Source organism: Montipora foliosa, chromosome 5, assembly GCF_036669935.1.
Source record: "Montipora foliosa isolate CH-2021 chromosome 5, ASM3666993v2, whole genome shotgun sequence".
NCBI lineage: Eukaryota > Metazoa > Cnidaria > Anthozoa > Scleractinia > Acroporidae > Montipora > Montipora foliosa.
Genome location: NC_090873.1, coordinates 9,580,025 through 9,597,524, shown reverse-complemented (window position 1 = coordinate 9,597,524; position 17,500 = coordinate 9,580,025). Strand labels below are relative to the sequence as shown.

At 39.6% G+C, this 17,500-nt stretch overlaps 1 protein-coding gene across 2 annotated transcripts in view; it reads left to right on the top strand.

The window, feature by feature from the left end:
- Positions 1-17,500, top strand: part of LOC138003580 (ankyrin-3-like) — a 41,838-nt gene that overhangs the window by 18,508 nt on the left and 5,830 nt on the right. Inside the window, exons 7-10 of one of the 2 annotated variants that reach the window (XM_068849703.1) lie at positions 1-46; positions 2,951-3,098; positions 3,923-4,004; positions 13,602-13,724. The exon at positions 1-46 is cut by the window's left edge and continues 278 nt beyond it. In XM_068849703.1, coding sequence (XP_068705804.1) covers positions 1-46; positions 2,951-3,098; positions 3,923-4,004; positions 13,602-13,724 — 399 coding nt within the window. Of the gene's footprint in view, positions 47-2,950; positions 3,099-3,922; positions 4,005-13,598; positions 13,725-17,500 lie in introns of both variants that reach the window. The other variant, XM_068849702.1, reaches the window with a different exon arrangement.

Sequence of the window (17,500 nt, the reverse complement as noted above, 5' to 3'; positions counted from 1 at the left end):
ATTTTAACAACAAACGACCTGAACGCTTCCAGAGCCTTCACGTCAGGTGAGACAATTTACTCGGCTCCAAGGTTTGCTTAAGAAACGTAGAATGAAGGCTGTTAACAACCTCTACAACCATTAAAAAACTATGCCCCCCTTACTTAAACCCATGGACTCCTGGAAGTGAAACTTAAGCCCTATTCACCTTGCATAAACTAACGTAGGTTCGACCCGCGTTAAAATTAACCCGGGTTCGCGCCTACTTTGTGCACACGGAGAAGTGCAGAAAACTGATGGTGAACATGTACCTTCTGGCGAACCTAGGTTAGTTTTTACACACATGCACATTTGTTTTCAGAACGAGACTTTGAATGTACCAATAGCGACAATTGTTGGTTTTCACTCACGTGATCAACAGCCATGTTTTTCAATGGAAAATGTTTTGCGTCATGTGAAAACCGAGAATATGGCGAACAACAATTCTTTAGTCATGGTGGAGATTTTGAGGCAAATTATTATAATTAAAGCTTTGGCGTTAGTGCGACTTCGTTTCACGAATCGCAAGAGTTTCGAGAGAAGGCAGATGATAAAGAGTCTAGTTTCTGCCCAAAAGCGGCACGCCACCTATCTGAACTGAACTTTGTCACAACCTGAACCACGTCCAAACAACTTCACTAGATCAACCTGGTGCGAATCAAGAAGCAGAAATTGGTGAGATGAAATAAGCACATGCAATGCTCGATGGGTCGACGTGCAAGTGCGCATGTTTGAAATTTAAATTAACCTGGGTTCGACCCAGGTTTGCGTTTACACGACACTTTTTCAAAAGTAACCCAGGTTCGACCTGAGTCGACATACCTCTGGAAATTGGTTGGATTGAACTCAGGTTGAAACCGGGTTGCCAGCGTTCACACGGCGGTGGCTAACTCGGGTCGAATCTGGGTTAGTTTATGCGGTGTGAATAGGGCTTTAAAAGATTTTACTCTTTCTAACGCCAGGCAATTTTACAGAAGTTTTGTCCGGTTTTTTACCATTTCACATCCGGTACTTTGACGCTGTAGATTTGTAGGCTTCTTTGTTTTCTTTTTTTCTTTTTGGAGTTGGATATATCAGGAAGCCATAGGCTTAGGAAACACAAGACAATCACGCGCAATAAATTCTTCAAACCAACAAGAAGTCACATTGCCTTATTTTGCTTACGAAACGGAACAATCGATCTGTTGGCATTTCATTTCTTTACACGATTCTTCGCCGGATTCTCTTCTGAGAGTTCCATTTACAGTAATTTATACGGGACACAGGCCTCCTCGATGGTTCGCTCCCAAGACACTTGCAATAGACCTCTTTACAGTTGTCTGCTTAGTTACCTGGCCTTTAAATGAAAGTGAGGCTGGTGTTGACCCTGTTATGATACAGACCTCCATCCTTTTCTTATGTTAATGATGTTGTTGTCATGCTAATTAGTAAGAATTTACACAAGAAAAGCAGTGAGGACTCTATCAAAACAAGGTCAACTCCAGCCTCAGTTTCATTCATAGGCCAGGTAACTAAGCACACAACTGCAAAATGGACTATTGGCCTTACAACGGAAAATAACCATGTCCGGTACTTTCATTATGAAGTCCCCTACTTTGAAAAGCTATCGAAAACCCCGATTTTCTAAGTTATTTGGGGACAGTTTAAGAGTCAGTGGGTAAAAAAAGCTCTAAATCCACTCCAAAACTATGTTCTCTTTAAAAGTGCCCTGTCGATAATATTCGAGTCATTAGGAACTGAGGTATTGCACACCGTCTTCCAGGTGAAAAGGGGTTTGCTTGGTATCGGATTTCGCTAAAAAAAGTATGTAATTTCAACCGGTTTCCGCTTGTAAATGGTAAACAACCGAGGAGTACGTCAAAGAAATGCAGTGAAATGCGTGCCGCACGTGCAGCACGACTATTTTGCCCGTTTTTTAACCAATAACATTCTTGTTTTGTGACGTTTTCGTTTCCATACACGTGGTCATTGCTTCAACTCCCAAAGCCCTGGCCAAACTATCGAGCAAAGTTGGATTCAACGCTCCAACTTTGCTCGATGCAACATTCGACCGATTGGCCACCCATGCATGTTGGAAGATGTTCGTCCAATCAATTGTTAGATAGAGTTAAACTTTGCTTTTGATCAAACATTACGCCCGTCATTTCTGCTCGACTCACAGTATTGCAGTGTTTTGACGCTCTTCCAACAAAGTTGTGTCCTGAATGGAGTCATGTTCGCGCTACTAGCCAGTCACGAATCGCTATCTTAGTTCAAGCCTCAGGCTAGGCCTCTAGCATCATTTGCAGCAAAGATAGCGGATAATCGTGGTTGCCAGTGAACATCCAGAAACCTTGATCAGTGAGTATGAAGCAAGGCCATGGCTATGGGACCCATTATCATGATCGCTCAGTTTGGAGATGTTTGGTTCAATAGCGTTTAAAATTTTCCCAAATTGATCTGGGCTCATTCTCATCATCTCCATAACGAAGATGTATGGTGCAGTGAACATTCACTTTTCTACATGTTCTCCTAAGCATTCTTTGGTTTTTCCTCGTTTGAATACGTTATTTCCGTCCTCCAACAGCTCCAGTGCCATAAACGCTACGAACAGTTTTCATTCGATCCGTGTTAGCACCAAAAATTTAACTTTAGTTCGAACTTGAACTTGAACTTGAATCAGTTTCGTTAAGCAATGTTGGATGGTGTTTTGCCACTACCTCAACATTTGCATCCAACAATGTTGCATGTGGGATCCAACTTTGTTCGATAGTTTGGCCTGGGCCTTATATCTGTCGGAAAACACTTTGCATTAGCTTGTCTCATTGAGTGCAAGCTTCTTCGAGGGCATGCCTTTTTAAAATGATGCAATATCGCTAAAAATTAACGCTGCATAAGAGTAATGTAGCATTAATTTTTGGATCGTGATGACTGACACTTCATTTATTTTTAGCTTTCAGGACGGACCATGTCTGAAGAGTCTGCAAATTAGTATTGAGAATCGAGGAGACCTGACAATTTCATTCAACAGGAGAGATGACGACAATAGGTTGTGTGAACTTAAGGTGCCACTACCTCCTCAAAGAGCTGATCTCACTGATGTAAGTGTGTAAAAAGTGCTCTTTCAAGTGAACGAAAAAAGAAAATCCTTTACACTATTTTCAATTCAGTACAATACGATATCTATTCACATGTACGTGGGAGGGAGTTTTACACTGTAGGTGGTTTTCAGGTAACGTCATCGCCTACTTTTTGGTGAACGAAAAAAAAAAAAATTCATATATTGCTCCTTTCGTTCGTCCACCAGCAATTGTACATTACGTCATTGTTATCTGTATCCCTAGAGATGGGTTCCAAACCATCTATTTAGTAAAAGACCCTTTCAGGCGGGTGGTTTGTCGGCTGATAATGTTTGCGACTGAAACATGTTCGAAAAGCGAGGCAGAGCACAACTTTCTTTCAATTTCATTGAATGTATTTTATACTTTTTTGTCAGAAAACAAGTTTGGAATTCTTTGGTTTGCCTCTTTGTGATTTGCGTCTCGGGTTTGCATAACTGTCTCGAATTCCCCCAACTCCCTCTTGTGTTTAGATGAGGCTATGCAAACACGGAAAATGTGCTCTATGAAATATTTCTTAAAAATAAATTGGACAAATGAGAGAAAATGCTGGGTTTTTTACTTCTTGATTGAAACAGATTTTCTTGATACACGCTCCTATTTCCTACCAGCCAATCAAAACGCGTGTCTGACAACACATAGCCAATCAAAATTCGTGTGATGTCACAGCCGTGTTTACATTTTCTCATCTAAACACAGCTATTGACGAATGTAAGCGCGTGTACTATCCTAATTATTTTATAAAACACGTTTGATGATGCTGCACCTTTTGTTGATCCGTATGGCACCCTCACTGTGTGCTTCAGGAACACAAGAAAAGAGGCTTTGACAAGATCGTCAGTTCTCCAGAAGAAGGTGGTGAAGATCTAAAGCATATAAGAGAGCAAGGTGTGTAGGTTTTCGTAAAGAAAGAAATTTAGGAAGATGCATATGATTAGTGATTTGTACGTACGGAGGACAATGACTTGTTATTGTACTTGTGATGGGATTTCCTCCATTCCGCTGTCGTAACGGAGACTAACACTAACACATACCGTGCATTTTTACCTTTCGACACACCCATCCGAATAATTGGTATGTGTTAGTGTTAGTCTCTGTAACATAGTCTATACCTTTCATTTGCCTCGAAATTTCTCACTTTCATGTGTTCTAAGCCCTGTCTAGGGTTATAGAGGCAAGGATATACACTCGAGTGAAGAAAAGTTGGGCCCTAGGGATCCCCACGCTGCTAAGTCGCCTCATTAATCTGCTGCGTTGCCAGCGTGGTAGCCTTGATGGTGTAGTGGCTTAGCATGCCCGACTAGTAATCAGGGAGGCGTGGGTTCGAGTCCCGCTCAGGGCAAAAACCAATTTTTCGGATGGGTGTGTCGAAAGGTAAAAATTCACGGTATGTTTTAGTGTTAGTCCCTGTAACATAGTCTATACCTTTCATTTGCCTCTAAATTTCTCACTTTCAGCTGTCGTAACGTTAATAAGGAAAAAAGGGAACTTTATTTGAGTGTCTAGTCGTTCGAGCTCTGGAGCATTAATACTGAAATCAACAATTAAAGTAAATTAGGTCAAATGTTGGTTTTTGAGGAGAGGGGAAAACCGGTGTACGAGGAGAAAAACATCAATCCACGTATGACGACGAGTCTGGGAATCGAACCAGGGTCACATTGGTGGGAGGAGAGTGCTCTCACGACTGTGCCATCCCTGAGTCCTGAGTCACGATAAAAAGGGGTTTAATCAAAGACAACAGCCGCGGGAAAGAAACTGCACCACAAAGCAAGAATATTACTCAGAGTTAACTGAATAGAGTGTAATGTGAAGTGCTAGATTTCTATCCCATATGAACCATGTGAGCGTTAGCCCTACTGATGGAAATGGGCCCACACAAGGACAGAGAAAAACTCTGACCAGGGTGGGAATTGAAGCCACGACCTTCGGGTTAGATCTCCGCCGCTCTACCGACTGAGCTACAAGGTCAGACGGGAGCAGGCCGTGGGAACTGAAGATGTTACGGTCACGGCAATGAACATGTACAAGTACAAGGAAAGGTTACGTTTATACAAACGTTGGCCGTGTAGCACTTATATTTTAAACAGAGTTAACTGAATAGAGTGTAATGTGAAGTGCTAGATTTCAATCCCATATGAACCATGTGAGCGTTAGCCCTACTGATGGAAATGGGCCCACACAAGGACAGAGAAAAACTCTGACCAGGGTTGGAATTGAACCCACGACCTCCGGGTTAGATCTCCGCCGCGCTACCGACTGAGCTACAAGGTCAGACGGGAGGAGGCCGTGGGAACTGAAGATGGTAAAGTCACTCAGTCTGGTAAAAAAAGGAAAGAATAATTGTGCAGCAAGTGCAGCGCGAACTTCCGTGCATTCTTTTTCTCGTACTCGACAAAACAACATGGTGAAATCAACAAATTTTAGGTTTTGACGACAACCTCAGCATACAACAATGAAACATTCATTTTCTATCTTTACTATAAAACGAGTCGTACGCATCCAGTTACAGGGTAGTGAACAAGTTGGAATAATCGCCAAATATTTGCGATGGCGGTAAGGTTATATTTTGGAGTGACGTTTTCGTTGACGTTGCAGTTGTCCATGCTTAAACTCCCTAAAGAAACGACAACGGCTTCGGCAAAGACAACCCCACAGAACAATAATATCATTGTTTAAAAGAGGAAAAGTAATCGTGCTGCACGTGCGGCACGCATTTTCCCACATATTTTCGCGGTACTCTGCATAACAACAACGTGAAATCACCAAATTTGAGGTTTTGACCACAACTTGAGCGTACAAAATAAAAGACGTTTTCTCGTGACGTCGTCGCCGCCGCCATGTTGGTGGACGAAAACAAAAGATCTCTCATTGGCTTCTTTTATTCGTCCACCAGAAGTCGTACATTTCACTGTTGCTATTGGTGTCTCTAGCGGTTGGTTGAAAACGTCCTATAATGTGAACATATCATTTATTTATCTATTTTTAAGCCTCATTTACACTAGCAAATTTTCCTTGGCAAGTTTTCCTTGGAAAACTTGCTAGTGTAAATGAGGCTTTAATCTGAGACCGCTCTAACCTTTTTTATTTTTCGTACACTTAGCTCACATTGTGCGGCATACATGAACGAGATGGAATCATTGCGAAAGAGCATAGAGCATATATTTAATTTATTTTGGCGTTTTCGTCGACATTGCCGTTTTAGATCCTAAAGAAAGGAGCTTACAAATAGACGACGTTTGCTCGACGGGGCCGTTAGATTGCGTGACATGCATACAGCGAACATCTATATGGGCACTTTGCCGGAGTTGCTTTAAAGTTGACGACGTTGGTGAGGACTATTTGGCGGCCTCTTGAAAATAGCAGGACGCGAGAATAGTTGTCAAAATTTCTCTCGATGCTTCTGGGTTTTTTTTCCAGATAAATCAACTATCACATCTAAGGGTTTTTCTTAACATTATTTTTCAACATATTTGTCTGTTTTTGTTCAAGTGATGACCTTCTACTACGCTATGGTGAATAATACAACTAAAACTAAAAGCGCTGGTGAAACTCAAAGCCAAATCTCCATATTGACAAGGATAGGTACTGTACATGAATACCGTATTTACTCGAATAAGCGCCGCCCTCGAATAACCGCCGCAATTTGGACAAAAAAGCAAAAAAGCGCCGCGATAGCAATGCGGCGTTTATTTGAGGAATTTCGTCGAATTAAAAAGAAAAAAAAAATAGCACTAAAAAGTAATTATAGCACAGCATGGGGAATTCATTTGCATAGAAACCGATGTTCTTCAGTTCAAAGTGATTCTGTTTGACTGCTTGACCATTAAATGAAAAAACGTAAGAATCATATGGTGGCAATCAAAAGACGTTTCTGTTAATCTCCATACAGATAGAAAATGAACCGTTAATGTACAAGGAAAAATTTCTGTGTGGCGTCCAATTTTGAAGTAAGCGCCGCCCTGAAATAGGTGCCGCCCTGGAATAAGCGCCACACTTGAAGCGCGCAAAATTAAGTAAGCGCCGCAGCGCTTATTCGAGTACACTAGCAGTTTCTAAGAGAAAGTGAGATGCTGCGAAAGATATCCGATATATGTGTGTGGATAGTGTACTAAATACTGAAACTATGTGAATTGGAACATAAGGATCATGGAACAATCTGAAAATTTAGGGGACTAGAATGCAAGTTCAACAGTTTCATCACAAATGTCATCATTGGTCTCAACAGTTAATAACTCTGATGGTATTCAACTAACAGGCAATGCCTCCACTGCATGATCATTTATTTCTACATCTTTATAATGAGGATTATTTTGTGTAAGCCAGGACAATGCATCAAGGATGTTTTGTCTTCTGACACTGACATCTTTAAATGTATTGTCTCTACCTTTTACCTTTACAATGATCACAGAGAGATCTTTTGGATATCTAGGCAATGAAGATGTAAGTTCAGTGACATTTTGTGGAAGGTTAATACAATGTCCAGAATAATCTCTTTGTCCACCAGGCTTAATATAAACTCTCATTATAGGAAGAGCACGGGCAATCAACATCTCTTCTATTTGAGTCAAACCCTGTAACTGAGGTGGGATTGGAGAAGGGATCATTGAATTCTCCTTTGAAAACTTTCTTGGGGACTTTTTGTCCCTAGAACATCATGAACAAACATAAGTGTCTGGTGTTCTGGGTTTCGATTTCATGGGCCATGAGTCTTTGCAAATAGTACATTGGGAAATTGAAAATTCCATTGAACTGTGAAACTTTGAGATATTGGACTTTGCCCAATTTTGTTCATGTAGTTCACCATATTCAGCAGCATCAAATTCATTTAAATAGTGCTTTTGAGAAACAACCTTGCTAGTGTTTTGACGTTTTGTTTTCGTTTCAGTTGCATCTGATCTCTTTTTCTTGTGCAAGGCATTATCTTTCTCTAACCTCATTTTTCTTTGAGATGGAGTTTCTTCTGAATTTTTTCTCTTTTGAGAGGGTTTTTTTCCTAACCTGGTCTGTCTTTGACTTTCACTTTCTTTGGAAAGTCTTTGCTTCTGATATGCATTGCTTTTTTTAAACCTGATTTTTCTTTCGATTTCAGTTTCTTCAAAAATCCTTCTCTTCTTGTATTCTCTAGCTTTTTGAAGCCTAAAATCTTCTTTTTTTGAGTTTCAAATTCATTTGATTTGTTTTTCTTTGGAAGTGCTTTCTTAGTGACATTACCTTGAATGGTAATTTTTTCAAATGCAACTGGTACTATTTCAAAAAATGCAGTATTCAATTCAAGTGAAAGAGAACATAAGTATCCTTCTAATTTAGAAATGTCAGCAAATTTCATAACAGCAGCAGTCCCATTTGGATCAGGCATACCAAAACAATTACGTGCATGAGAATCAAACATGTAAATACAATCTGCAGTCTTTATTAGACCCATGATATAGCCTTCTAATATTATAAATGCACAATCATTATCATTGAAAACATTCATCAATGCGGAACGCAAAGTGAAGTATGGAACCTCATTTTCATGCTGGTGACGAGTGATTTCTCCTTGATAAATAATCCTTGTAATTTATCACCCATATAGGTTTATTTTGTGCCTCTACCACCGGTAGATCAGTATTAGTCACCCAAGTAAGTGACTTGTTATTGTTGTCCGCCCAAATAAGCGGATTGTGTGTTTGTGATTCTGTGCGAATTTGCGAATCCTGCTTTGTTTTTGAAGCAACAGTCAAATTGTTGGTATTAGCCTCCATAGTCCAACATACTGTATCAGGTAAATAGTTCAGAGACAACGTCTCTGTGTCAGGAATGGATCTACTTTCAAGAGCATCCAAATAAAGTCGATCTCCTTCCACGAGGATGTGATCGACGGTGGCGGCAGTCCACTCTTCGATTGGTATAAATCCTGAGCACATAACAGGGCCAAAAAACTAATCAGGAAAGAACGTTGTCTTCCCCGTGAAATGTCACTGAAACGTTCGTGACCTTGATGAATGCTTCTAGAGATGAACACTCTTGAGTTTGACATAGCTATAGTTAAAAAAATTCGTACCTAAGGCAACAGAAAAGCACAGAATCCAGGGAAGAAAACGTGTCACGTAGCATGTTCAGCACGCGTATACGAGCGTCTCCCGAATGTCATCCGGGAATATTCCCTTGTTTGAGTGTTCCCGAGTTTCATCCGACAGCGCTCCGAAAAATCCTTAACCAAAGACAAATTTTCGAAAAATCGAGATTTTCGATAGCTTATGTGACACAGCGATCCCGCACTCTGATACTTGTCGAGATTAGTGATGCTATACATGCGCATAAGACAGTAATTAAAATGACAATTATGAAAGGTGGCAAGGGTAACTGCGGGAGAGAGACCAGGTGCAGGGCATGTCAATATCAAAAGTAGTATCTAACAGGAAAAAAAAAGGTAGCGCGCAGATAATTCTTAAACATGCTTAGGCTGAAGTAGCTAGTCTGCAAATAGATTTACAGGGTTCTACAATCCGATTTTAAAAAAGGGGCCTGAAAAGTAGTGGTTTAACAATACGCTGTTTTTAATATAAGGACAGGATTCTGAGAATGAGACTGGTCATGCGAAACAAAGGTAGCGAATTGATCGATATTTAAGTCAGTCGATCCTGAAATGCAATCAAAAAGGAATACAAGAGCTCTAATTTCCATATCATAAGTAAGTGGAAGCAATTAAAGAGTTAGCAACTCATACCTTTCATAGTTCCAGTACGGAAAGTCTAGTAGATTTTTCTACTTGTAAACATCGTATGAAAGTTAAAGTTATTGCTCGTTCAATAAGCGTATACTATAAAAGATTTCGTTTCTCTGAAGTTAAGCATTTTGGATTGAGCAACTTGCTTTGTGAAAAGATAAAATCAAATCTCAGAAACGGCCAGGAAAAGTTTACCTCAAACGCACGAACGTCGTCGTCTTTACTGTGAATATCGTGAATTCAAATTTCTACAGGAAGGCGACGCGGGCTTATGACTTGCCTCAACGGTGCCGTCATGTGAACGTCGTCGATTTGTAAGCTCCCTAGGCCCTGGCTTTGAAGGCCCTTCAAGACCGATGACAGCAATGTCAACAGAGAATAAAGCGTCGCGATATCCTCGCTATTTTGAGACTATTCCATTTTGTTTGCGTTGTACAATGTTGGTGATGTAACCAACAACTGAATTCATAAGAAGGCCGTTTAAGTAATCATGACATTGAAAGTGAACTGTGCACAGTTGCATGCCCGCTTACCTTTGGTAATTTCAATTGTTGTTTACATGTTAATTGCCAGTTATTATAATGTAACGAAATGCCTGCCGTATGTGCAATGTGCAGCACTAGGGAGCTTAAAAATTCCGACACCTAAATGCGCAATTGATAAGCTTAAAGAAATATTGTTGGCTTCCCAAATGTGCGTGCAAACAAGAAACACACTCCGTGTCAAAAACCACACGCAACTAAAAAAAATCCCACCAGTTTTCAGGATCAACACCCTTCACTGAAGTACCATTTCCTTGAATAATGAAACAAAAAATGACCCAGACAACAAGCTCTGTTTCAAAGAATTCTTGAGGAACAAGAGTTAGTAAAATTTTCAAGTGTTTTCTTTTTTTTTTTCTTACCTAAAGACTGCGCTGAGTTGAGTACAAATAGATAAAATTATAAATAGCCAGACAACAGAGATCCGACTTAAGTAAACACAGATCCACTCAAGGTGTTCGATTCCTTCTCTGAGTTTCTTAAACCCATATCCAACCAGAAAAAGTTACTAGAAATTCCAATGCCATTTGGTGTCAGTGTTATACATAACACGACAGTAAAAAATTAGAAATACAGCTCACTTTGATATCCGACGGCGATTGCAATTGAGTTCGAAGTCCATTATTCGTTGCTTTTAAGATTCAAGTTGTTCCGTTTTCACCAATTGTTTTGTTTATCGAATTGACGTTCCATTCCCGAGCTCCATAATGGTATGTTTTGTTTAAAGATCCAATAAAACACCATTCGCCTTTTATCGGCTTCGCCGCCATTGCTGGTACTTCGTCCAGCGGATAAAATTTACCCTTTTCTACTACCTCCGGAACCATTCATAGATGCGCCCAGAATATTTTAGGCGCAAAGGCAATACTTATCAGGGGAGTGATAGGAAAGAACCTATTGGGCAACTTTTTCAATTCCCGACACAGGTTAAAAAATATAAAAATGGAAAAATGCTACTCATTTTTCGATTGGAATGCCATATGGCAACCCAGTAAAAATGTTTGAAAACCTATAGATTTTAAAAAGATATTTATTACAGGACTTCGAGACAAACTCAAACATCGCCTGTCACAAATGATGTTTTGAAAAAGATGGAAACGGCATCATCAGCGTCAAACCCGTTGTCAAAACGACCACCGAGCCTGTCATCTAATTGTGAAGTCCCTGTTGTTGCACAAGAGGTGATGCTATCATCGCTGACCAGCTTGGATGAACAGGATGGTAAAATACATACATATTACACATGCAAGGACAACAACTACTACCTTCCTCACAGGTGCATCAGGTGGTGCGTTCAACAAAGATCCTACAGCGTCGGGTCGCACTTATCAATTTCAGCATGGGTGGTTGTTCCAAAGATCTTAAGACCATGATGTCTATGAGCCTTCTCTTGGAGTTTGGTGGCTGACCTTCCAAGAGAATGTCGGGATGTTTTGTTTGCTGTGCAGACTTAATGACACATTTACAAAAACAGATAAGGAGTACACGTGGAACAGCAAACCATGTGTGAGAATGATCACTCAGGCCGTTTAGCTGCATAGCAATAGTGACTTGCACCGTTCTGCTATTCTTGGGTTTCACTCACGTAATCAACAGTCATGTTTTTCAACAAAAGCAAAAGAAAAAGTTTAATTTGCGTACTAATAGAGTTCAATTCCCGGAGGATTGGATCGGGACACCAACATGGCCGCCGTTTCATTGTTTGGGGACACTAACATGGCGGCCTTGAAATCATGTGAAAATCCAAGAATTGAACAAGACCACCTCAAGCAAATGTCTCCTTTCCAAAAATAAAAAGCCTGAATTAAGGAAGGAATGTGGACATGATGTATTGAACAAAGTTTTCATGTCCATCTACTGGTTTTCAAAGGAAGAGATTGCTAACACAAAGCTCTTATCCCATATGCTGGAGAAGGTGCGCTTCGAGAAATTTCTCATTCTCTTGCAAGGTGTAAAGGACAGAGTTGTTGAAAGAGTAAATAAGTCCAATTTTTTTGGCTGTCTTGTTGATGAAGTGACGGTCATTTCTGTCCTTTAAGCGTTTGCAAAAGATCGATTTCCTAAAATTGTTAAGGTCTTAAATTTCACAGGGTTTAGTAGCAGTCCATCACAGTCGGAGCATAACTTGTATTTTCATGCTTCTTTAAGATTAATAAGTTCCTGGAGATAAAAAGGCGCTAAGCCATTGATAGCCTTATACGTTAACAGTAATATCTTAAAGTCGATTAATCGGCAGCCAGTGCAGATTATACAGCAGCGGTCTCACATGGCAGTACTTGGATTCCTGAAAAATTAACCTAGCGGCAGCATTTTGGACCCTCTGCGGCTTATTAAGCTGGTAGGTTGGCACGCCATAGAACAGGCTGTTGCAATAATCGACGCGGCTTGAGACAAATGCGTGAATAAGCGTCTCAGTGGACCACCCAGAAAGATATTTCCTAATTCTTCTTATATTATACAAATAATAAAAAGCATTGGAGCGAGTATTATTTACATGAAAATTCATTGAAAGAGTCGAGTCTAACCATGTCCCCAGATTCTTAACTACTCCTTTTGGTCTAATTACACTGTCTCCAATTATAATATGATCAATGTTAACCTTGGCTAGTTGTTGCTTGGTACCTATCATATAGAACTTATGTTTTATCATCATTGACAAGTAGTTTATCATTGGTCATCCAATTGCATATATCATCCACACAGTGCTGAATAGCAGTGACAGCCTCAAATTGGCGAATGCTCTTATTTGGACTAAAGGACACATACAGCTGCGTGTCGTCAGCGTAGCAGTGAACCGTAGGGAGGTGCGCCTTGATAACGTCAAAAAATTTGCTTGCATAAATCGTGAAAAGCAATGGTCCGAGGCAAGAGCCCTGCGATACACCAAAGTCCACTACTACTAGTTCTAAAATGAAATCTCAATTCCAAGTTAAGAAAGATTGCACCATATAAACTGAAAAGCATTTTGGTCTTTGTAATGAACTGGGACAATACTGAGGTTTCGAAGTACTTATTGAAGCTCATATGTCAGTGTTGTCACCTATTGCCAATCAGGGCCTTACTGGCTGCAGAATAAAAAAGTTCTCTTGTTCCATTTGTTAGCATATTTGAGACAAACGTGTTTGTAACTGAAACATATCTTTTCTATTGGAGACTCGTTAACAGTGGCTAAAGAAACATAAACGAATCACACAAAGTATTTTGCCTAATTAGTCTATCTGTTTTCTTCAGAAGATGCAACTCCGGCGGCAAAACGGTTGAAGGTCAAACCCGGCTGTGGGAATTTGGAGAACAATTCCAGTCCATATTCAGAGGTTTCTACAAGGCCATGCACAACAAGGGTGCCGAAAATTACAGGTAATGTGGGCAGAGAGTATCCTGAAAATAAATTGGAACGAGCGGTTTCAGAGTAAGAACAGAAAATCATGAAAGGTTCACTTTTCTTTTCTCACGTTGTCATCAAACCTCGAATTTGGTGATTTCACGTCGTTATTGCGCAGAGAACCGCACGATTATGTGCTAAAATGCGTGCCGCACGTGCAGGACGATTATTTTTCCTCTTTTGACCAATGATGTTGTTTCTCGTTTACGACCGCGTCGTAGATCTTCAAGTCCTTTAATAAGGGCAGAAAGTGTTTATTCATGAATCCGGCTCTACTCGTGGCACCGGCGAATTTGGCAGAAGCTTTCTTGTCAGTAATTGATCTCTAGTCAGGAGTATTCTTTGCCACTTGTATTTTCTTGGTCAAAAGGTTAACAGATTGTTTCAAAATATCATTAATATATTTGATATATCATGACGAACCACACGGAATAGGGAGTTAACGAAAAGACAACGGTAACTGCAACCACGCGACACCACACTGAAACAATGAATAATCGTGCTGCACGTGCTGCACGCGTGTAAATGTAAATGCTTTGTTTATAGTGGAGTGCACTTAGCTATCAAGTTAGTTTACAGGCACCCCACTTTTAACAATGTGAAAGAAACAATTCAAACTTTACAGAAACATTATTAAGAACCCCAACTGGCAGAAGACAACCAGTTGGCTATTTACAAAGCGTGTTAGAGTTGAATCCGGGACAACCAGAAACAAATCCTAACTTAGCTGAACGGGATTTGAACCCGGAGCAGCCGCATTCAAACCCAACGCCCTGACCACTCGACCACTCGACCACGCTGCCTCCTACGCATTTTAGCACATACATGTATTTTTGCGGTTCTCTGCATAACAACGACCTGAAATAACCAAATCTGAGTTTTTGACGACAACGTGAACCTTTCATTCTCTATATTTACTCTGAAACCGATGACATCGTACGAATAATTTTTACATGGAATACGTCGTCTATTTTGTACAACGCAAACGAGATCCAGTAATCGCGAAAGACTTAAGCCGCGTGCAAATGCACTGGATTTGTCCACTGTACAAGCTATCAACATGTTGAGCTCAACAAGTTGAGCACATTTGAACACCCTGTTGAGAGGTGTTGAGCGGTGTTGAATCAAATTTGAAACTGGTCAAACCTTTCGCTCAACACGGCTCAACATTTCCTTTGTTTCGCGGTCATCCATGTGTGGCTCAACAAAGTCGAGTGCATTTGCACAGCAACGCTTTCACTGGCGAAAAATGTCTGATTGGTCGAGGCTTTGTCAGGTGACTTCAATAGCTCAAATCAAACATGGCTGCCATCGGGTGTTTATCCGATCTCCGTCGATAAAAAAAACCTCTTTCAGGCCAGTAAAACGGGCGAATGTTTTGACTGCATAGTGCGTTTTTATGCCAGCGAGATTCTCTTTTTAGTTGTGGGCCACCGTACTTTTTAGCCAACAGTGCTACGAGGGAAATTTCTTTAACAATTTCAAGGTCAACGCGAGTCTAGGTTGCTGTGACAGTGTTTGAGTGGAAATTTGTTTGTGGAGCTTACCGGCTAGTGGAGTACCATCTTGATTTCAATTCATGCGTTTATCTTTTAAAAAAGTGGAGCAAAAAATTTACCACTAAATTTCCAAATAGTTTCTCTTTCGACTAAATATTTGCATACTGTTTCCGCGGGGGCCCGCATCTAGCAGAAAATGTTAAGATTCTTGCATTTTTTTCAAAATTATGTTGTTAAAATGGCCATTCAAGTGGTCCATGGAGGCAAATTTATTAAGACGGAGGAAAAAAAAGAAATGCATGGCGTCCCTGAAAATTTAGAAATGTATTTCAGTCGTTCATAGATAAATTTTAAAGTCAATTTAGCAGCAATAATAACCAATGTCATACATAACATGTCATATAATCACCTCATATTGGGTACACTACAAGGAAACCTTTTAGTTGCAATTATATTTTGCTATAGTCGTTTCAAGAAAAATGCCAATCGTTTGCTTCCCTCCAAATTATAGAAATAAACTTAGATTAGGTTAACTCTGAATAGCCAACAATACCGGTATTCCAAGTTGAAAATTTGATTCAGAAATCCAGCTCACTAGCAGGGGGGATTTTACTGTAACAAAATATTACTACAGCTAATAATACGCTTTCATTACATTGTAGTGGGTTAATGTGACAACAAAAATAATTAATGAAGAATTGGTTTTATCTTCCAACAATAAAACAGAAGGAGGATATAAAATTAGGTATCTTCAAAGTTCAGAAAACTTGTTGAAGGTGATTCAGTGCTATTATCCAAAACAAATTTCATGCTGGTCTACTAAATACTTCCAGTGCAATAAATTATTTAACCTCTCTTTGTGGACTCTGGTTGCAACACAGTGGTTTCAATAATTTAAATCCCCTTCCATTAGATTTAACTTTTAAAAAACTCGGAGTCCATAACTTCATATTTCTGTAATAATTGTTCAAAGTCATCGAGCAAAAGCATACAAAGCTACATTTGAAAGGGGCGTAATCCCATGCTGGAGTTTTCTGGAGAAGACTTTCACAGAAATAACTCCTGTTACCTTTCCATATGTAAAAAATATTTCAACATTAGGTGCAATGAATTTTTAGCAATTGCTTTAAAGAATACTAATCATTCCTACCATTTCCAAGGATGAATAAATTAAAGTTGAATGCAGTAAGTGTAAGAAGTAAAAAAAAATGGCATATTTTTTCAAACTGTAATCTATTTCCATTCTTGATTTAGTCCCTGGATAGTATTAAACAATGGTGGTATAAAAGTAAACAAACTGCCCCAAGGGAACTCTCTTACAAAAATGACAGGGGTTCTTTTTGTTCCTTTTTGGAGAAAAAAAATGTGGATTTGTACTGCTTGTGATGCTGAGACCAAACAGCTGGCGGAGTTGCTGCAGTACATTTAAGGCTATCATCTGAAAAATGACTGGAACTGTAAGACAATTTGGTACACGAGCAAATAACTTTTACTTATGAATAATTCATAAGTAAAAGTAATTTGCCAGTCATTTGTCACTTTAGAACTGGTTCCTCTATGGGGTCAGATTTCTTTAGCCTACGTCCACAAAACAAGGTTCTGTTACCTTTAAGGGTTGTTTTTTAAAAAATTCCAATAAGTGGCCTGCCATTTTTATAGGGAAAACCCCTCCTGAGCAAACTGCATTCTCATGTTTGGATTCCCATTGTTTAATAACTTTAATGATGTAGGCAAATTTGTTCTACAATAATGCTCAAATACCATTATAGTCTTTATAGTTTACTCATCGAGCCACCAGCTTCAACTTTGATACTTTGTTCTAAAAGCCAAAGCAACGCAAAGCAAAGCATGGTGGAGATGATGATTAATCACTTGTTTTGGTTCAAATAAAGAAAAAGAAAGTCAAACTAATAATAGCACTTTAACCCTTTCACCCCTAAACCGGCCATACTTTAGCATTTTACTCTGTCTAACACCAGACGATTTTACTTGTCAATGGGGAATCCCCAGGAGTCAATGGGTTAATCACTCACTAAAAAATGTCCCAATAAAATATTATGTTCCACTAACGACCAAAACTGTACTAATAATTTGAATTACTGCTAAGGTCTGTCAAATTTCCATCTGAGTTACGTGAGAGTTCTTACAGTACTTCTCAACATAAAGAAAATAAATTATGTGGACTTAAACATTCCCAAATAGAAATGCTGTATATTCCAAATATTGTTACATTAACTCTTCAAGATTTACCT